Below are 22792 nucleotides of genomic sequence, written 5' to 3'. Positions count from 1 at the left end.
TGATTTAAGCAGACTACTGTTTAAATTTATACTCAACGAACACACGGCATTACAATAAATCATAAAGAAAGTAAAAACAGATCACCACCACCACCACCACCCCACCGACAGGAAGCTGCTCCTGAGTCACAGAGACTTCGGAGACTTCGAAGCTCTGCCCTGGGGCTCCTAGCCTGTGCCCTTTACAGAAACAGACCGGCACGGCTTTCCCCCAGAATGGCTGGGTGCCTCTGAAAACCCAACCTTTCAGGTTATCAGCTGAGCACTTAACCACTGCGCTATCAGAGGCCCCTTGAAAAAAGAAAACTGACAGATCAGCGTAAAAAGAGCACATGCCCTGAGCAACCTCCACAGGACGCTTCCTACGGCACGCCTAACGTGCCACCGAGCCAGCCACGCCGCAGCACGTTCTATGGAGTGGGCGACCCTCCTCAGACTCCAGATACTGCACGGCCTGCCTGCTGCTTGACTGTCAGAAACAGTTGTCAGTGGGGCAGGCCCAGCACCCTGCGCTTGTTAACTTGATTCTCTACTCCGTGTCACACGCACACACAGCGCCAAGGGCTTATATCCCAAACTACACTTTAGTCCTGCGAGCAGAGAATCATGCCCGCTCAGTACGGACACTGCACTTCAGAGAGCCCGTCTGGCTCTGCCAACGCACACGGCGATCCAAAGAACCTACAGAGAATGGGAGCTGGGCTTTGGGGCACGCTCAGTCACTCAGCCTGACTACGACTCAGCACTTCCTCAGTGGCAGGTGACCGACGAGATGTGAAGGTGACACAGCTGGAGGGGTGTGGAATGCACTCTCAGCTGCACAACATCAGCATTTTATTTTTTTTTTAATTTTAACAATTTATTAGGGGCTCATACAATTCTTCATTCTCCAACTCGTTATTTTTTTTACAAAAAAGCAAACTACAACGAACAGGTGGACATTTGCAATCGACTGTGATGCTGCACTCTCAGCGACCGGGGTCTGTGGGGCGGGCTACTCCAGGGTCACCGGCTCGGACCTTTCCCAAGCAGACTGCCAGGCCTGTCTCGCAGAGCCTTTGGGTGGGTCAAACCCCCAGCTGTGCAGCTGGCAGTCAGTCCAGCATCTCACTGGTGCACATTTTGATAGTAGGGGACACAATAACTTTGAGCTCCGTCAGCAGCAAACATTAAAAAAAATTATACTCAATTGTATTTTAGAATTCATCAATAAAAGCAGGTGGAAATGTGCTTAAACACAAACCCCAATAACATACTAAGAAACACAGACAAAAAGGTAGCTGTGCCCAAACTGACTGACCAGCTGACCCCACAGCATCACCACACAATGGGTCACACTGTCGCAGAGTTCAGGACCAGGTCGGGAAGGTGGTTTGCTCTGCCCATCTTACAGTCCAGAGGGGACTCTGTCTACACTGAAGACCACTTCTAGAAGAGGGAGATGAGCTCCTCAGAAACAACACGGAGTTTGAAAAGTCTGTGCATGCTTTTGGATGTTTTGATGTGCTGAAACAAAGCGATGAGGAGCAATCCCTAAGTGTCCTTTCAGGGGTGACGATCAAATTTGGGAGAAGTCTGAACAGTAGTAAAGAATCTGCAGTCAGCATGGATGACAGATAACCTGCCTTTATAACACAAGCAAGTTCTCCACTTCATTCATACATTACAGTATCACAACATTAATGTTTCCCTTCTCCCTCAAGCTGGGTCCCCCCACACCTCAGAGTCACTCACTGGTGGCCCTGAAGCAGAAGCGTCCGGCCTTTCCTTCCTCCGATGTCCCACATGATAATGCTGTTGTCAGATGCTCCTGAGAAGAGTAACCGCTGAACAGGGTCCCACCACAGGCAGGCCACACTACCTACGGGGTTTCAGAGAGAGAGAGAGAGAGAGAGAGAGAGAGAGAGATGTCGGGTGCCGTCAGGTCGATTCTGACGCGCAGCAACTCTAGAAGACAGAGCATACCTGCCTGTGAGGGATTCCCTCGCTGAAAACTTTACAGGAGCAGGCCACTAGGTCTTTTCTCTCGCCGACTGGAATGGTGGGTTTTAACTACTGACTTCTCAAGCAGCAGCCCACAGCTTACCCACTGTACCATAAGGACATTAAAAAACCCAAATCACCAAACCTACTGCCATCAAGTTGATATGAACGTTTCTGAGACTATAAATCGTGACAAGATCAGAAAGCCTCATCTTTCATCTTTGGAGCAGCTGATGTGTTTGAACTACCAGCCTTGCAGTGAGTGGTTCAAAGTTTACTCAGCTACACTGCAATGGCTCCTTATCAGGACATCAGGACGTACAAGCCAGGCAGTGAGTCTTCCTGGTGGAAAAGGCCACTCATCATTTTATTATGAGTCGCAGTGAAGACAGCACAGCCGTGACAAAAAAATGGTAAGACTGAAACTTTCATATATATATATATATATATATGGAAGATTAGAAAAAAATAGTCAAATTAAAAAGGAAAGTCATCTGGTAAAGTTTATTGTGGCTACTTCAAACCAAATAAAAAAATCTCAATTCTCCCACAGCTCTATGACTGCAGAGAGTTTATCTCAAGCTGTCTACTAAAATTAAACTAAGTGTCTCAAAAGAAAACACCTGTATGTGAATCACACAATTATATCAGAGGGCAGGTTTTAAAAAATCTAAACCTTATAGATCACCTCCTACACTGGACAATGTATCAAGTCTGATGCCCTTGGGGAAATCTCTCTTGGTGGATTACTTCCTTTGTCCACAGATGGCTGCAGCCTGGAAAAATATCACTCAACTTAAAAAGCTGAATGAGTCACACAAGTCAATATTTATGGTGGATATACAGAAAACTGCTGTAGATATAATCAGAAGAAAAATATCAGAAACTAGTTTCTCATGCAAACTTTCCAAAAAGAAATACTGCATAGAAAAGGAGCCCTCGTGGTGCTGGTAACCACAAGCTTGAAGGTTCCAATCCACCAGCTGATTCTTGGGAGAGAGATGAGGCTGTCTGCTTCTAAGAAGATTTACAACCTCAGAAACACAGACAGGGTCACCATGCGCCAGAATCAGCTTGGTAGCACTAGGTTGGTTTGGGTTTGACATTATGAAAACTGGTTGGAGGTGCCTATAAATGCAGGAAACCGGATCCTGTGTAATCCCGGGTCTCACACTACACTTCAGCCGGAGGCCCAGGAGCATATTAACACAAGCTTTCAGTATGAACTCTGCAGTCACCAGACCCATCCTGCCCCAAGCAACCCCGAGAATATGCACAAGCCAGAGGGTCATAAGACCATTAGTCGGAAATGCAAAGTGGCTTCTTTAGGGGCTGTGCTTTCTGGTACACATCCTAACTGAAGTGGCTGTCTCCACCGCCCACCCCCACGTGATATAATCTATCTCGCCTAACCAGAGTAGCCAGGAAGCACAGAGTACCTTTAACATGGCCACACCTAAAGTATTATTGTGTCGTGTAGATCCATCAAGAGTTTGTTCTTTAACCAATCAGTTCTCAATCTAAGCCACATGGTGTCCAAGTTTCTAACTTGGGGCACACAACAGAATCTGACTGCGTGCTTTCTCTACAAATTGTATTACAGTAGCATCTGCCAACATGTACTCATGATACGGCTGCTCATGATGAGTCACCCAGTGCAGCTAATGGCATTTCAAAGGCCTACCAGGGCAGAGCCAACTTGAAGCACAGAAGAGGAACGCATTCCGCCCCAGTGAGTCTTGCCCTCAGTCCCTGGTATGTTTCCCAAGGGGAGCCTCTAGCAGCCCATTTTCTCCAGGGGGATACATCTACCGATTTCCTTACTGACACTGAAACTGCCTTATGGAAAAAATAGCAACAGTAGTTCTTCCAAATATCTTGCCATTTACAACAAATTGTGTAAAAATCTTCCCCAAACAGTAATTTACTTTAAAAATAATGGATATAACTCGAAACCCTACTTTCTACTCTGAGATCTAAATCCTAGTCAAGTTTAAATCTGATGGGTCATAGAGTTGATCTTTTTGGACGCCAGGGGGAGGGGTGAGTTGGGTACACAGACTGGGTGGGACAAGACCTGAGTGATTACACCACCTACCTTCATGTCCTTTGAGGGTTGTAATAACTGAACACGTGCTCTGATCAAGCTTCAGCAGGGTGATCTGTCCAGAGTAATCCCCAACAAAAGCATACTGAGTATCAAAATCATATCTGAGGAGAAGCAGTCAAGGAGATATAAACACAGCTCATCTCAAAACCCTTCCATAAGAGAGTCTCCGGCCCCCATTTATCAAAGTCAAAAACAGAAAAGGTACAATTAGAGAATACGCACAAACCTGAAATAAGAACAAAAAAGGGGCAGAGCCAAGTGAAAATCATGCAAAATGTTAAGATGGAAGAAAAAAGTGCAAAAAGATTTCATTTGCTCAACAAGACTTCACCAAGGAGCGTGACCGTAGCAAGATCCTAGAACCCGGTCGTGAAAAAGAAGAGGGTGTGGAGAAAACAGACACGAGAGCAGCCGTCGGGTCAATGAAGTCTGAAGAAGTGAGCACAGCAAGAAAGAGCTGGAACAAGTGTCTGCTTACGAACTCTGGAAACGATGCAAAACGGAAAGCAGATCGAGGACTCGAACACCACTCTCTCTCTTAGAACGCATGATCCAGCTTAACAGAGGACGGCGGCTATCGTGGCTGGGGATAGTTTTTAAAAAGCCCCAAAGTCAGATATCTCTAGTAGCAGTAAATTTATATTATACAAAAATTAACTATTGGTAACAATTCATTACTTTCTCAGTCTGTTTGGAGACACACACACACACATACACACACACACACACACACACACACGGAAATCATTAGTTTCTATAATTTTAAAACAACTATTTCAACTCCAAAACAGATCAAAAGGAATCCCTTGGGCCAGGTCAGGACTATACATTTAAGTCTGTGCAATTTTCTCTGTGTTAAACACACACACACACAAGTCTGACATGCAGCAGGTACAAGAGGAGGGGACATTAAAAAACTCGAGGGAGAAGTTCATTATTATCTCTTCATTCCGCGCCTTCACAAACTTTTAGAAGTCTCCTGGTACCTAGGCATTTTTCAATTGCTAACTTTAAGTATCTTGTGCTATTTGTTCATTTAGAGCCAAGATTTTTGATAACAACTTTCAAGGCCAGACATCTAACTCCGAGAAGCTACATGCTGACAGTCTGGACCCTAATGCCACTGAGCTGTACCAGTGAGCTGTACCCTTCAAGGAGGCTCACTTGTGGCCCATTTGGGTAGCCGAGGACGACCAACCCTTATTATACGGTTTACCTCCTTGCAGGTTCTGCAGGTTCGCGATCATTACAGGATCAATTTCTTCCTTTCCTTCCTACATGCAGCACAAGCCTTCCCAGTGAAATGCACGGAAATGAGGGTTAAGGGTTTGCACAAATGAGACTTGGGGTTCCACATCTGTGCATTAAAATGTAGAGCCCCTCCCAGAGGAAGAACACCAATTCGTTCTGTGCTGCTTTTCTATAAACCAATTTTATAATGCACAACAGCGGATATGCAAAGTCTTGGGTAGCATCGGAAACGGGTAGGAACCATCCTGTCTTGGAGAGCCAATCAACAAAGGATGGATTCAGACTCAAGGTTGAGAGAAGGGGACGGGGAACAGGGGGGTGCAGGGGAGTTGGGAAAGGTCACGCCCGCGCTAGAGAGGGAGGAGGATACTGTAAACATGAGGCCCAGGAGGTGAAGAAGTGCCTCCCCAGCATGCTCCCGCTCCGGGTGCACATCCAGCTGACACACTTGTCGTGGCCCGTGCTGATCACCCACTCCGCGGCCACGCTGAAGATGATGGCAGACACCCGGTTCTGATGAGCTGAAGGGACAGAAAGGGAGAGCCTGCACGCTTCAGTCTCTGCAGAATGCTACTGTCCACAGGCTGAGTTTCTCAAGCCGGCCTAAACCGGGCCAGGGCTGTGATCCTGCTGCTCTGTGGACACAGACCCAGTAACCTGCCTGACACGGGGCGGGCCTGGGCATGGGAGGCAGTTAGACACTAGAAATCATTAGATAGCAATGTCCCAGAGAAAGGGGAAAGTGGATTTTTTCACTGTGCTCAAGAGAACAAAGTTACATGTTTCCAGAGCACGTACTGTTTCTGGGACAACCCCTGTATGTGTAAGATGTTAATGCTCATAAAGAAGGCAAAAGGTTGGAAGTTGCTCTAAAATAAGAGCTGCGAATGAGGGCATTATTTATTGTCTCTTAGCTACATTCTGGAACATGTACAGTTTTAGGTTGATTATAAGCTACACGACAGCAGCAATCTGTCTCTACGTCTGGTGCGGCTTCCACAGCGTCTGGGATAGGACTGGGATGCAGTAGGCGCCTAATAGATTCCTAGTCAGAGGCCAGAATGTAGCTAAGAGACAATAAATGGCACAGGCTTCTGAAGGATGGTGAGTCTTTGCCCCGAAGCCCGTGAGCGTGGCAGCTTCACCGTGATTAGCGAGTAACAGATCAATGCTCACAGCAGACCGTGGCATGTAAAGGCGATCTACTTGCTGTTAATCTCGGACTCCAGTTAGCCAAGTCTCAGACAACAAAAACTTCTGCTGAGATTGGGCTCGGAGACATTACTGGCGTCTTTTCAGCTGAGGTATTATTCCCAGTTTGCACAAATACTTCCACTTGCAAGTATGATCCTTTTTCAGATAAGAAAACCGAGAGGCCAACAGGTTATTATATGTCTGAAGTCTCATAAGCACTAAGTTCATTGGGTTTGTGTGGTTCCCGGCAAACACGTCCCACACACCCTCAGTTGTAAAGCTCAGGCCAGAAGAGGAAGTTGGCACCCTTTGTGGCAAAAACATCGAATAGTTATTACCCTTCCTTGCAAAGACCTGTTGTAATGTCTTTTACTTTTTTCTCTTTCTTTAACGGTTCTAATTATATCCTCTCTGCTGTATTGGTTTTTAGAGTCCTTTTATGAAATCAGGTAAAATCCAGTGAAATGTTAAACACCATCACATGGAAAACAAAACAAAAGGACAATCTTTGTATTGGTGTCCCCGATATTTTTTAAAATGTCAATAGTCAACAAAATGCAAAGGGCAGAAATCATGGCAAAAATTCTAGTCTGATAACTTATAAAACTTCTTGAAAAACCATATACAGATTAAAAATATAACTAAGCATGTAAATACGACACAACTTAATAACAGATAGAATGATTTTAGTAAGAAGTCTGCTTTTTGATAAAACCCTGCTCATCGACTGAACTACTGAATTATATGATATGTGGGTTATTTGCTAATAAGCTGTTTACATATATTTAAAAAAACCTTCTTATCAAGCATATAAGAGATGTCTTTAATTTCCCAAGCATCTACTCACTCCACAATCTTGATTATTTTAAGCACAAGCTAGGAAATGTCATCTGACAAATCAACGTGGTTGCTTTTTCACTGTCATTTTCCATTTTAAAAGGCCGCTCAGAGGCTAGTTCTGCTTGTACATAATTCAATAAAGCAAGACTGGAAAATGTCACCTTCATAAAAAAGCTGACGTGACCAATGCAAGAGACTCCAAGTGAGGAAGTTCTCATGACTGTATCACTTTTATTCTGGTTTCTATTTGGAACGGGCAAGCAACTAGCTAGGGAAAGCCAATTTGGCCTTGAATTTCTATCTATAAATAGCTCTGTCATATAATTAGGACACATTTCACAAAGATGATCAGACGTTTACTACTACCCACAAGCATAAAATCACAATTCTAGAAAGTCAGGGTGAATGAAATGAGACCAGATTTCCCTCCAAAGTGTGCGGGAGTCAGTGAACGGCAGCCCACTGGTTCTGCAGCTCCCGTCTAGTCACCGCCACAGGCCCGTCTTTGTCAAGTGTAAAATACCACAATGTACAAGGTGAAGCAAAAACTGTGGCAAAACTCCCAGGCACTAGTCATGCCATTGGAAAACTATATGGAAAACAACTCACGAGGACTAAAAAACTTTATAATATTTACTTAGTTACTCAATTTTCAAGAATTTGCTTTAGGGAAGGAATTAGGTACAAACTGAAGCATTTGAGTTAACAAAGAGATACGCACATGAACAGCATAGAGTGTGCTAGTAAAAAGCGAAGTAGTGCTAATGGCTTGTCTTCAAACCAGCAGCCATCTAAGTGAGGCAACCACTAAGTCCACATGGAAGAGGCACAGCAGACTGTGTGACCCCAGGACTGTAAACAATATAATCCAAATCTGCAAGGACTGGAGCTGAGCTTACATGGTGGACACCTGACTTGCAGAAGGCTGTGGATGACAGCAGATGTCCCGCATCCACCTCCAGGGTCCACATATCGATTCGGTTTCCAATAGGTCCCTTCAGGGATGTGACGGCCGTGTTATCAGATATCAGAAAAAGAGCCCTGTTAGGCCGATTACGGCAGATAGACTTAGGTTACAATGTAATATCCAATCATTTGATCTACCTTTTGGCCCATTTACAAATGGTTTTAGCTTAATAAAGATGAAGGGGACATGCATGTGAACAGCCTGTGGTCATGCGGAGTACACTGGAAAGTGGGTTACGGCAGATATCGTTAAGTTAAAGTTAACACCTTATCATTTGATCTTTCTTTGACCTGAAGTTTTTCTAGTTTTTAATATTTTCTGGTTCTTTTCGACTGACGCTTTCCTCTATTTCACTAGTTATTGCTGTTAGATTTTCTGTTTCTTCGTATGTTTGGGCATATGAAACCCAGGACGGGTGAACCTGTAGACAGGAAGTAACTGGATACCATGCCTGAGGGTGCAGCATGGGAGGCTGGGGGAAATGGAAAGCTAATGATGGGTACAAGAAGGAAATGCTCTGAAGCTGATTTGTGGAAATGACTGTACAACTCTTCTGGAGTTGAACTACTGAATGTATGCTATTTGAATAATGTGCCAATAAAACGGGTTCAAAAAAACAGAACTAGTGCATTGGCTCAATAATACGAAAGCGTCTAAGTTACATCCGATGCATGCATACAATGGGATAAATACAAAACTTAAATGTTAATGAGCAGTAAGAGAATGGCAGATAATGCTAAAGAGCTAATGACTTCTCACAAGACTGGACAGACAAAACTAAAAAGCTAACATGCAACCTAATTTTGCTCATAAGAGACTGTTCCCGTGTTGTGTGTGTGTGTGTCTATGTATACATGTACAGGAGTATCTCTATTATCATTACCTGGGTAGGTCTTGATAAAATTCATCTTATTAAAATCTTCAGAAACATGGAATTCCTAAAAATAAACATATGCAATTAGAAAATATTACATTCTAAAAGAATAAAAAGATTATCATTTGAAAGCTATGTAGTTATCCACAACTAGCTATCACAAGACGTGGGATACGTAATTAGCTATAAAAGTGACATGAATCGTCTCCGTCATCAAATTGGTGTTAGGTTCTGTTTTCCGGGGACCAGACTGACTAAGGAAAGTGTCACTAACCTCCACAAGTGACCTCTGTGTATGTCCTCTCTCTCTAAGGACAAAGGAGGTTTTTATGCTTTATTCTTTAAATTTTGCTCTTTTAGCTACACAAAGAATTGCTTGTTATATAAGAATTAATCGATGCAGCACATATTAACTGAATAAAGAAAAACCAAAACACGATCATCTTAATATTCCCTCACTATAGGGCAGAGTAGAAATGCCCCTGTAAGTTTCTGAGACTGCAACTCTTTACAGGAGTAGAAAGCCTCATCTTCCACCCTTGGAGCAGCTGGTGGTTTCAAACTGCTGACCTTATGGCCCAATGTGTGACCCACTAAGCCACCAGGGCTTCCAATCATCTCAATAAATTCAGTTGACAAACTCCAACATGTTTTCATGATAAAAGTCTACAACAAACTACGAATCAAAGGATTCGAAAGAAATTTCCTCAACCCGAAAAAAGACAGTCACAGAATACTCATATTCAATGTGAAAAGACTGAAGCTTCCTGCAAAGGTCAGTTATAAACAAGGCAATAAAATGAAGTAAAAGATATTTAAATAAGAAATAGAGAAATTAAACCACCTATATTTGTAAATAACATGATCTGCACATAGAAAATCACACAGACTACACATAAACATACAGCTCAAAACTAGTAGAGCCCAGTAAATATATTCAACAGGTTGAAAGATGTAAGGTGTACAAAAATCAGTTGTATTTCTATGTATTAGCAATGAAGAATCTCTAAACAGAAAAGTTATCAATTATACTTAGAAGAGAGAAAACGTGTCCTTAAGGGAAAATGTAACCAAAAGATGAAAGACTTGTAAAACAAAAAAGTAGAGAGCCTTGTTGAAAAGAAGAGATGGAAATAAATGGAAAGCTACCCTGAATTCATGGATAGGAAGACTTAATATTGTTAAGATGACACTACAGGTTGTCCTTGACTTAAGACATAGCTGAGCTATGAGGAGCCCCACTGATAGCCATCTACTGTGTGTGTGTGTGTGTGTGTATCTAGGGGGACTTTAGGGGGCATACATTTCATTACTGTACATACTACACACAACATTGCATGGTATAATTTACTGATGTAATCATTACTAGATGTTCAGTATTATAATGAACTGTTCAAAAAAATGCCATGTATTGCTTCTTAGCTGTTTAGCTAAGGTCAAGTGTAAAACAATGCCAGGAGGCAGGCGATGGGGCGGTCTGCAATGAAATCCATGTCAGTGCCTGAGTTACAGTGAGTAGCTGTAAAGGACACAAGGTTGGGGGGAAGATGAGGAAGGCTCTAGCCAAGGGCCTAAAGGTGCATATCCTTAGGGCCTCGGACCATGGAAAGTCAGTGAAAGAGCTCAGGAGGAAGGGCTGTCTTCAACTTTTCTGACAATCATTACAAAGAAGAAAAGGATTCTGGAGGCAGTTAAAGAAATGACTGGTACAAAAATCAACCTTTTTTTCCCTTTTAATCATTTTATTGGGGGCTCCTACAATTCTTATCACAATCCACATATACATCCATCGTGTCAAGATCATATGTACATTTGTTGCCATTATCATTCTCAAAACATTTGCCTTCTACTTGAGCCCTTAATATTTGCTGCACATTTTCCCCTCTCCCTACTACCTCGTGAACCCTTCATCATTCATATATTATTTTGTCATATATTACACTGTCTGACATCTCCCCCTGCCCTCTCCTCTGCTGTCCCTCCCACAGGGATGAGGCTATGTGTACATTCCTGTAATCAATTCCCCCTTTCTACCCCACATTCTCTCCACCCTCCAGGCATCGCTGCCCTCATCACTGGTTCTGGAGTTGTTGTCTGTCCTGGATTCCGTGTTTCCAGTTCTATCTGTACCAATGTACATCCTCTGGTCTAGCCAGATTTGCAAGGTAGTATTGGGATCATGATAGTGGGGGGAAGGAAGTATTTAAGAACTAGAGGAAAGTTATATGTTTCATCGTTGCTACCCTGCACCCTGCCCGGTTCATCTCTTCCCCACAATCCCTCAGCAAGAAGTGTCCGGTTGGCTACCATTGGGCTTTGAGTCTCCACTCTGCACTCACCCATCTTTTCAATGATATAATTTTATGTTCCTTGATGTACAGCTATGACAATAAAAAGGGAAAACAATTACCCATAGAATAAATTAATTAAAAGAAAACAAATTTTAAAAAGAAAAACCTGTAAATAGATCAAGGTCTGATTTTTGATCTCTAGTCATGTCCTTCAGTCAGGTCCCATGGGGTACCATGCCCTGGCCCCAGAGTCTGTCCTTTGTACTCCCTCAGGGGGCTCCCTGCTGTGCTCCCGCGGTTGCTGTGTCGCACACTTTTAGTGCGTTGCCTCAGTGTCACAGGGTCAGTCTGGGCCCTGAGTCTCCAGTGTTGTCCCCCTTAGGGCCCTGGGCCATCAACCATTTTAACAAAGAAAAGGCAAAGGCCAAGCCAGGAGATGGAGAAGCTGTCGCTTGGGTTAGAGCAGAATCAGAAGAGGAGTCAGATGCACTTATTTAGGATTCAAATGAAGGCACAAGCCTGTGCGACAACCTGGGGGAGCATCAAGGAGAAAGTCTGCACCCAGGGCTGTTCCATGTCTGTCAGGCACAGAGTCGGCACACGCTTGTGCGCGCTCACTGGAGTGGAGAATGTGCCAGTGTTGAGCTGCTGAAACATGCAAAGAGGGGCTGGACAAGGTAGTACAAGATGAAGCAGGTCTGGACCAGAATTTAAAACATGGCCAAAAAGGGGCTAGTTTGGGGAAAGTTTGTCAGAATGGACCGACAGTCACAAAGAGAAGTTGATGACAGGTTTCAAGACACCTGAAAGCAGAGCCATGAAGCTGCTTAAAGACAATGCTGCTGGACTTCAATGAAAATCTTTTCTGAGTTACTGTTGAGAAACACACACACACACACACACACACCATTTAACTGCAGTGACAAAAATAAGCTGTGGGTCTCCTCAAAGTGTGACTCCAAGGCTCCCTCCCAGCATTTGATCGGGATGATGTGATGAAAGAGATTGGGGGCGGGGGGGTGTCTGTCCATGTGGCAAGGACTTGCATGCTGAACTTAGGCATCGCTGACGGGGAACAGCTCACGGACCACAAAGCAAGGAGATGGACAGACAGGAAATAGTGGATGTTGAAGAGGGAAGAAACGCTGCAGACGGCAGAAACAATGAGAAAGAGGAAAAGAGAAAAGCTGCCTTCCCCCCACGCCCCCAAAATGAGAGGATTAGCTGATGTTTTTTCCAAATTAAATGTGTGGCTTCTGTCGCTTGGGAACACAGGCTCAAATCCTGATACCACGAACTAGATGAAGACAAGAAAAGGATCATCGAGACCACTCATTGATTTTCTGACTAGAAACGCTATCTTCAATCCCAGTGAAAAACCAGATCATCCAGAACCTTCCAAAAATTGGAGTTATTATGGCAAATGGCAAAATAACAAATATTCGTCCAATTCTTCTTCACCGTTGGGAGTAAATTTTTATGATTTGTGTATTTTTTTATGTATACGTGTATTGAAATATATCTGTAAGTTTCTAAGTAACTTTTCCAACCCCAAAGACAAATAGATTGAATTTTTCAGTATTAATAAAAAGTAATAATGAAACCAAAAGTAATCCCATCGAAAGTCGAGGACTACCTACACCTTGCGAAATGATCTACAGCGACACCACGGAATCCCTGTGAAAAGTCCCACTGCCCTTTTTGAAGAAATAAATAATTTTGGCATTCATATTGAGTGTTGAAGGCTGTGCTTTGTGAGCTAGCCTGAGCACCAAACTTTCAATCACAACAGCACACTGAGCTCCATGGAAGCTGTTTAAAATGAATTCATCTCTAGGGCTAATAATCATTGATGAATTCATCATAGTTTTATGACAGTCAACACACAGAGAGCACTTGCTGTTAAGTTTATTTAAACTGTCCCCGAGGGGTGAGCATGGAGAGGTCAACAGAAAGAATATAATGAATACATCTTGCAAGTTACCTACCATCACGGCTCCATTATCCTGGCCCACAAATATGCGTCTACTATCATGATGGTAAGCCATAGCAGAGCAAGGAGCTGCCAGAAAGACAAAGACACATTAAGAACAAAGCTAAGCATTTAAAAAGATTTTTTTCAAAGCTAAGCATTTTAAGTCATCGTCCCAAGTACATTATACAAAAGAGCTGTACAGCTATTTAAAATAGTTTTTCAAAGAGGTGCAATGGTGTGTGTGTGTGTGTGTGTGTGTGTGTGTGAGAGAGAGAGAGAGAGAGGCAGAATTATGGTATAAATTTTAAATGTCATTAAAGTTCTGTTGTATAGGGGAATCATGCTAATTTTGAAAACCTTCTAAGTTATTTTTATAATTTTGGATGAAGTAAGCCATCTTGAGGCTTTATCTGACTGAAATGCCTACTTTTTGCCTGGAGAAGTGGGAAACAAGGCACTTAAACCGGGATTATCTGCTACCTGCATGCTCAGGAGCTCATCCTGCTTTTGCTACTGTTCTTCATCCACGGAAAGAATAGCTGGGGTCCCTGGAAGGAGGGGGTCCCTGAAAAGGCTGCCCAATCTATAGCATTACATAAGCAAGGGAGGTAGGCAGCAAGACCACTAAGAAATTACATGTTCTCCCAATGGTCACATACCAGTCCCTATTGTAATACCACACAACCTTCTTCCTTGTTCAACCTACAGATCTAGACATTGTGGGCAGGTGAATGATTTCCAGAAAGGAGAAAGGCTAAATCATCCCCTTCCAATAAAAATTCAGAGCTGAGATCGTGTAGAAAATGGGTCATTTGGGAGAAACTGTGTGTGGGTGCACTTTAACCTAATGATTATTTTAGTTGACTATGAAAGAACCCCAACCTTAAACAACAACAAAAAAACCCCACTTGAATGTATTTTAAAAGAAAATGTCCACTAAGAGAATAAACTTGTAAATGAAGTTAGCATTTGAAAATAGCTCAATTTAACACGATCTGTACTGGGCTGATATTCGCCATCAAAAGAAGGAAGTACCACTACAATATTGGATCATACCCAAACGCAGCAGCATAATTGGAAGGGAGGGAGATTATGGCAGTTGGATTCAAAGGTATGCACACAAAGTAGTGATCTACAAACAGAGCCATCAGAATTAAATACTCACCATATACTAGTGGTTGAAATTACAAAGAATGGTTGTATATATAATCGGAGTGCTCTTTAATAGACGTGCCTGCAAATTACTTATGACAAACCAAACCAGTTCCAAAAATTCATTCCCACTGTTTCTGTTTGGTCTTCAAATGGTACTAAATGTTTAATGACATATATGTCTGTGTATACATATATCTACTCCTTGTGTTTAAAAATGGTAATGTACTGAAGAATTTCATAAGGCTACATTAAAAAAGGAGAAAGAGGTGTGCCTAGTTTTTTGTTTTGTACATAAAAATGTCCTAATTTTTTCCTAGATGGAACACTTCTTGTGAGATAAGCAATACAAGGAGGTGCTCCCCTCCCCCCCGCCCCCACACAAAAAAAGGCAAAAACCTTTGAGCCTTTGTAGTATGCCGTTTTCCTGCTAGGTGATCACCAAGCAACTTGCTCTCTGTTAGTGCACCCAGTGACATTGCCTGGGAAGGTTCTCTTTGGTCACAGTGAATTGAATCATAAAAGCAGTTTCGCTCAAACATTGTATTTTTGATGGCCGATTTAAGAACAGCAGCGCGCTGCTGTGAAATTTTGTTTCCTGCTTGGAAAAAATGCTGCAGAAACTGCTGTGATATTGAACACAGCTTATAAAAACAGCGCTATGGAAAAACTAAAGTGTACGGGTGGTTTTCTAGTTTCAAAAAAGGTGAAATATCAAAGGATGACAAATCTTATTCTGGACATCTGTCAACTTCCCAAAATGGGAGAAAATGTTGACTTGCACTGCATTTTGAGTTCATTCCACCAGGTCAGACTAGTTAATCATGCTTTCTATTTAGAGGTTCTGAAAAGATTTCATAACAGTGTGCAACAAAAAAAGGCCTGATTTGTGGCAAAGGGGGGACTGGTTTTGCCACCACGACAATGCACCTGCTTACACAGCCATCTCAGTGTGCCAGTTTTTGACAAAAAAAACCCAGCATGCCTCTCTTGCCCCACGCACTTGACTCACCTGACCTCGCTCCCTGTGATCTCTTTTTTGTTTCTGTGAATGAAGAGGGACATGAATGGACAACGATTTGATGACACAGAAGAGGTAAAGGAAAAACAAGGGAGGCGCTGTCAATCATCTAAACAGATGAGTTTGAAAAATGTTTCCAAGAATGGAATTGCAGGTTTGACAAATGTATTTAGTATAAAGGACAGTACTTTGAAGGTGATAAGGTTTTTTGTTTAAAAAAAAAATCAAAATACATAGCTTTGAAAAGAGAATTCCATTTTTGGGGGGGGGGGTACCCCTTGTATAAATTTTAAAAGAAGAAAGGTTTTGGATGCTCAGGTACTTTTATAAACAAGCAAATACTCTCTTTTATAAAAGTCGTCTTAATAAGCATCACCACAATCCAATACTGCAACTGAAAACTCCAGTAAACTGTGACAGGGACTTCCTTTCGTGCCAGTGTTCAGGACTGCCCCGGCAATGACAGTCAAGCGGTGGTCACAGAGACTGCCTGCTCTTCTAAGCCGACACACTTGCCTGTCCAGCCTGGGGATTCACCCCGAACTGTAGAGGGAGGAGAGTCTGGGGTCGGAGACTGCTGACAACTGGAATTTCAACCACAAGCAACCGACTTAACTACTCCGGCCTCAGTTTCCCCATCAATAAAGCGCTGACAATGTCATCGGCCTCATAGAGCTGCTGTGGTCATTTTATAGTGATTTTCTTATGACAAGAACGTCTTTTTCTCCCACGAGCTATGCTCTGAAACACGTTTGTACTCTGTGGAGCAACACTACAGTCAGGTTCACCTACTGCGTGCCGGGTCATGGGCACTGAGCGGAAACTGGAAGACAGCTTGAGAACAGCGGTTCTCAACCTGCCTGATGGCGCGACCCCTTCATACAGTGCTTCATGTTGTGGGGACCCCCAGCCATCAAATTATGTTCATTGCTACTTCATAACTGTAATTTTGCTACTGTGATGAATCGGGCGACCCCCGTGAAAGGGTCGTTCAACCCCTAAAGGGGTCGCGGCCCACAGGTTGAGAACCGCTGCTCTAGAACGTCCTCAGTTGGGTCATCTACAGACAGTTCCACAACCAACATGGGCTTTTGCCTCTCAGGCTTTGCGTGTAGTCTGAAATGCGGCAGTCCTCGTAACTAACAGACAAGCAGGCGATGCTCGTCGCTCGGTCAGGGCTGCCTTGCAGTTTTCGGGCACACAGCTCCGGGTGGAGGCAACGAAGCCGCACCGATAGTGGCAGGCTGACCACGTGTCAGTGAGCACGCAGGCGTCAGCCCCACACAGCACAGGTATGGTACTATGACTCGCAGACACTCCCTGCTGAAATGCACTCACTTGCCCAGGAGAGGACAGCGTACTAGCCAAGGGTAGCATGGGATGGGAACAGGGAACGAGCCGGGGCCAAGGGCCCAAGACCTAAACGTCAGGAGAACAGGAGACACACACGCAGAGGCAGCATACGCTTAAAGGTCTGTGTTTCCGTTGCTAGGGTGTTGGTGTCCTAGGAGAATTTTTCATTTCAAAGCTACACTAAAGACTTTTGGGAAATGCATGCCTAAGTGGCACTTGAGATTAAACACAGGACAAAATCCATCTGTTTCTCACAGCCTCGCTTTCTTCTGTTCTTGTCATGACAGCAACCCCACGTGACAGAGCCAAACGGCCCCACCAGGGTTTCTAGGCTGGCAGTCTTTATTGGAAGCAGGGCATACGCTCTTTCTCCCATGGAATAGCTGGTTTGAACCGCCAACCTTCTGGTTAGGAGCTGAGCACTAAACTGTTGTGCCACTAGGACTGCTGCTCTCTCTCCCGGTGAGCATGAGCTTCCAGGATGAGAGCTCCTGGAGATTAAGCATGGGCACAGGATGCAGTGCAGAGGGAGGGCGCGGGATCACACCAATAGCATCAGCAAGCATGCCCACATTGACAGAACATTCCCCCGCGCCAGTGGGGCTCTGCGCGTCGCTGCCACGTCCAACCATCAGAACCACCGGAGAGGAGGGGTCACGAGCCCAGCAGTCATATTTTCCCCTCAGTCAGTGACGGGCGGGCTTGGAGGCACAGGGTCTCCCACTGCCCCAGCCTGGCTCCAAAACGTCAGTAAACGCACCAAATGGAACCCAAAGGCCCCTCTGCTCGGCCACTGCTACTTTCCCCCCAGACTGAGAAAGCACGGGGGGTGGCCTGCAGACACGGGATAACAAGGAAGAGTGACACTCGGGACAATAAACTGTGATTAGGTTTTCAGATCATCCTTCTAACCCTTTTTTGTAAAGTTTTATGGCTACTTTTGTAATAATCAACTCGATGACAGTGGGTGGGTTTGTAATAGTTACCTTTATACAGCAATATTCCTAAAAGCCAATTTCACTCTCTTGAATAACTATTAAGCCAAAGGAAAGGCAGTTGCCTAAGTGCCCCATGGGAGGAGGAACGGAAGACAATCTGAATGGCAGGTCATGGCTGTGACCTTGATCTCTGGGTCCCAGCATTGCCGTGGGATATAAAACGAGAAAAGGAGAAAACGCCAGCCCCGGGGAGGTGCTGGGAAGAAGGGAGCAAGCGGAGACTGAGGAACGTGCTGCATAACAGGATGCGCGGAGGTTACAGCAAGCTCCACGGTGTCTGGAGCTCCTAGGAAGCCTGCTCGAGTGGCGTCAATGGCGTCTGAACTTGCGCCAAGAGCGCCACTTCGGAGCCATTTCTAAGGAGCTGCAGTCGCGAGCCTCTCTCTCTCTCTCTCCCTGGCAGGGGGCTACTCTAACACTAGACTAACACCGCTCAGTGCGGAAAGCCTCTCATCAGGCACCTGAACCCCAAGAAGGGTGCCTGCTGTGGAAGCAGTCTGGGAGAGCCGGATCAACCCCAGCGAGGGCTAGGTATATCCAGGCGTCCAAAGCTGAGGGTGGGAGGGGGCCCAGGGCACGGGTGGGGTTTAAGGCCAAAGGGGAGATGTGTGAGGGAAGAGTGGTGAGCGATGTGCCGAATTGTGTGCAAAGAATCGGAGTTGGCACGTCTGCCCAACCAATTTTATGTCATCCAGGCAGTCTGTACCCAACCCGGGCGCTGTTTCAAAATGCAAAGCACCAGTTTTAGTTTGTAGATTTAACTTTAGAACTTATTTGGGGGCTGAGAAAATCCACTGAACGGGTTGTACCTTGGACCAAACATCCCTATAGCGCGCGAACGGAGAGCTGCAGAAGCTCCTGGATGGGTTAGGCTAGTTTAGAGGATGTGAGTGCACAGTGCACGTTAGGGCCAAGTTAGCAACCACTAAGAATGAAGTTGTTAAAAAATCCCAAGTCGCATACAATGGCCAAATAATTGGCTATATCAAACCGAGACCAAAGCAAACCAGGAGGAGCCCCGAACAAGATGTCTTTCTTCTCTTCCCACTGCCCTCCTGCTTCCGTTTGCAGAGGCCACTTCAGTTAGGACAGTGTGACCCAACTTCCTGGGCAAAGCCAAGGGGTTTCCTGCGATGCACCACAGCCTGTGAGAGGATTGGGCAACCAAGAAACTCATCTTGAAACCAAGGCCGATCTTCACCAGGCACGGTGGCACTGAAATGAAGGACGACATGGAAGATATTCTTCTCCAGGGGAACGGGTCACCTACTTACATGCCATGGTGTGGTAAATGCTGGGCCAGTACTGACCACTGTCTCTCTTCAGCCATACTCGGATGGTTCTGTGGAAAAAGGAGAGGAGGTGTCACCGGTCATTTTGTTTCCTCTGTAGGCCAAGAAAGCTACTCATTGTCATTAGTAGTTTGCTTCAAATACTATTTCCCACGTGACTCTATAATCAACAGGACATGATCTTCAAAAATAGCACATGCACCACTCTGGCTAGTAAAGGCAAGATGAGAAGAAACCCATTTGAAACTCGCCCAGCCCTCTCATGAAGGTGTTGGAATACCAACTAGCCCAACCTCAGCTACTAACATGTCAAATTCATTCACCCCTACACGTGTGTTATACACTCAGTAGGACAGCAGCCCAGTAGTGCTCCTCTTAGGGATGCACGCCAGACACAATATAAGGAAGTTCGTTACGACGCTAGTTTCATAGCAAGAGTGAGTCGTATAAATAGTTCAGACGACTTGATGACCGTATATGGTATATTATGCAGCAACGGCGTAAGCACGTGGAAAACGCTCATCACATAACGATAAGCAAAGAAACGGAAAGTAACCCGCTTCTCTTGGCAAACACAAGTTGGGTGCACTTGGTACCTGAACTGAGTCAAGGGAGCAACGTTGTGGATGGAAATGGAAAGAAAACGCTCCTGAGACCTGGCAGGAAGAGCAATGGGGACGGGAAGCAGAGTCTGCTCCGCTTCTCATTCACTGATAATGCTTGGTCTTCACAGCCCCGGGAGGAAATCATTCCACGCCATGTTTCCGGGCCTCCGCTTTCATCAGAATGCAGAGGGAGAGGAGGAAATCCTGTCGGACTGGGGTCATCGCAAATGACTACAAGAGCCCGCGTTTCCTGCTCTGCCTTATCAGCTCAGAGAGACCATGAGGGGCACAGCGGCTCCCCCCTCCCTCACAACGTCTCCTGTAAGCTGCAGGCCTTCCCTCTCTAACCCCCAAGGTGCCCCCAGCCTCCCTCCCGGTGCCCACTGGGCCTGTGGGTGACACTCAGAGCTCGCTTACTGGCCCCAGGGGACTGGCACCATCTTGTCACTATTTCGAACAGCAGCATGGATCTCGGCACACAGTAGGTGCTGAGTAAAGCGTTACAACCTTAAACTCAAGAACATGAAAACTCCTGCATGATGCGCACGGTGAAGGAATCATTTGGAAAATGGACGGCAGGGATGGAATATAATTACGGTCACGGAATCATGCCACTCTGTGGGAGCTTCAAAAAATTCATGGAAAAATGCATTACTTTTGCATTCCATTTTTCATGAGCATTTTTGAAGTCCACCCATAGGTTCCCTCATTTTTAAAGTGTAAGATAAGTAGAACTAGTTCCAGGGGATAGAAATCATGAGAGAGGTTGCCTCTGGAGCAGGAGGAGAGCAGACTGGTAAGGCTGCGAGGCAACTTTCCAGAGACAGGGTACAGTGCTGTGGGCACACACATTTCTCAGACTTAGGCAGCTAGCTATTGTTGCTGGGTGCCATGGCGTCTGTTCGGACTCATATAACACCCCCCGCCCCGCCCACAGACCCATACCATGTCAGGGACTGCGCCATCCTCCCATCTTTCCTGCGTGTGAGCCCATCATGGCTGCCTTCTTGAAGGCCTTCCTTTTCCCACTGACCGTCAACCTTCTACTTCATTTTATATGACGTCCTTCCCTAGGCACTGTCCCTCCTGCTCACACAGCCCGAGTACTTGAGATAACACATGGCTGTCCGAGATTCTAAGGAGCATCCTGGCTGTCCTTCCAGGACTGATTGTTCATTCCACCCGTGCCCACTGCCATCGAGGTGGCTCTACCGTGAGGGTTTCTGAGACTGTAAATCTTTCTGGGAACAGACAGCCTCGTCTTTCTCCCATTTACACATCCTGCATGTGATCAGACCGGAAAGAAGCAAAAATAAAGACTAGATCAGAGACCCCCGTGGCACAGTGCACTCGACAGTGACTAACTGGGAAGTCGGTGGTGAGAACCTACAAGGCACTGTGAGGGAGCAAGAGGGCGTCATCTGCTTCCAGGAAGACCTGCTGTCGACGCTGCTGCTGGTAGAGGCTGTGGAGTCACTTCCGACCCCAGCGCCCTGTGCACAAAGGAACGAAACGCTGCTCGGTCCTGTGTCATCCTCACGACTAACTGTAAATCCACAAAGACTTCCGGCCCCCGAAACCCTGTGCAGCAGTTCTCTGTTCTCTGAGGGCACCCTGGGTCGGGAGTCGCTCCCCAGCAGTGATTTTTAAAAAGACTAGCTGCTTGCCTTCACTCATCCTAACAAAACAAAGGAGACGAGCAGGCAGCCACGGGGACTGGAATGGAGTTGTGTCTGCGAACTGGACCAAAGCCAGTCACTGTGGGCCAGGGGCAGCGTGGCACACAGCACGCCCCGCCAGTGTGGGAATCCATCCCTTCGCTCTGCAAACCATACGCTTCTCCTTCCTCTCCTTTGGCTCCCATCTCCCACTGCTCAGATTAAAGCGATAATAAATTCAGGGTCGAACACAACAGCGCTCCCAAGAACTTGTGAATTAGACAGAGTTGCACAATCTGTTAGTCATATACGCTGCTTGGTATTACGTTCAAACATTTCTCATGGTTAAGACTCCAGAACACCACACGCACTGCCTTCGAGTCCATGCGAACTCACGGCGACCCTCTACGACAGGGCAGCAGCGTCCACGTGAGTTTCTGAGACAGTCGCTGTTGATGGGAGTAGAAAGCCTCACCTCTTTCCCCCACGGAGGGGCTGGTGGCTTCAAACTGTCAACCTTCCTTTGGCAGCCCAACGTGTAACCCAACACGCCACCGGGCTCCTTCTTCAGAAACCCAAACACCCAATCCACTGCCATGGAGTTGATTCTGACTCATGGCGACCCTCTACAGGGTTGTAGGCTATCAATCTTTATGGGAGCAAAGAACCTCCTCTTTCTCTCTGAGTGGTTGGGGCATTCGTACTGCTAACCTGGCAGTGAACAGACCTACACGTACCCGGCAACACCAATAGGCTATAAACACCGACTGACGTGGGCTGCTTGTCATAAAAAAAAACACCAAATTCCAGACAGAAACAACTACAACGGCAAATAAGACCCTACTATTCAGTTCAGGAGTCCTGGTGGCACTATCAGGTAATCTTGGGCCTCCTAACCACAATTTTCAAACGCGCCAGCTGCTCTGAGGGGAAAAGCGGCGATTCCCTGATTCCATAAAGCTTTACAGCCTCTGAAACCCTGCAAAGGGTCTCTCTGAGTCAGAACCCACTCACTGGAAGCAGGGTTTGAGATTCAGTAAGCTGGAAGCAAACACAGTAATACAGCTAGTGACATTTTACAGAAGCAGCTAGTGAACATTCCAGGATGACAGTAATAAACATTGAGCTCAGACGCAACAAAGCCCACATGGAAGAAGAAGCACACCAGCCTGTGTGATCACAAAGTGTTGAAGGGATCGGGTACCAGGCAGCAAAGAACAAAAATCTT

General features: G+C 45.4%; 1 protein-coding gene across 2 annotated transcripts in view; it reads right to left on the bottom strand.

Moving 5' to 3' along the window:
- Positions 1-22792, bottom strand: part of WDFY1 (WD repeat and FYVE domain containing 1) — a 54847-nt gene that overhangs the window by 16607 nt on the left and 15448 nt on the right. For both annotated transcript variants that reach the window (XM_075529739.1, XM_075529741.1), the window contains exons 2-7: positions 19284-19351; positions 13499-13572; positions 9229-9283; positions 5715-5865; positions 4082-4194; positions 1735-1861 (exon numbers count right to left, since the gene is read on the bottom strand). In XM_075529739.1, the coding sequence (XP_075385854.1) occupies positions 1735-1861; positions 4082-4194; positions 5715-5865; positions 9229-9283; positions 13499-13572; positions 19284-19351 (588 nt within the window). The remainder of the gene's footprint in view (positions 1-1734; positions 1862-4081; positions 4195-5714; positions 5866-9228; positions 9284-13498; positions 13573-19283; positions 19352-22792) is intronic.

The sequence above is a fragment of the Tenrec ecaudatus genome, chromosome 13, assembly GCF_050624435.1.
Source record: "Tenrec ecaudatus isolate mTenEca1 chromosome 13, mTenEca1.hap1, whole genome shotgun sequence".
In the NCBI taxonomy this organism is placed as follows: Eukaryota; Metazoa; Chordata; class Mammalia; order Afrosoricida; family Tenrecidae; genus Tenrec; species Tenrec ecaudatus.
The sequence above is the reverse complement of the archived record's forward strand: the minus strand, read 5'-3'. Positions and strand labels throughout refer to the sequence as shown.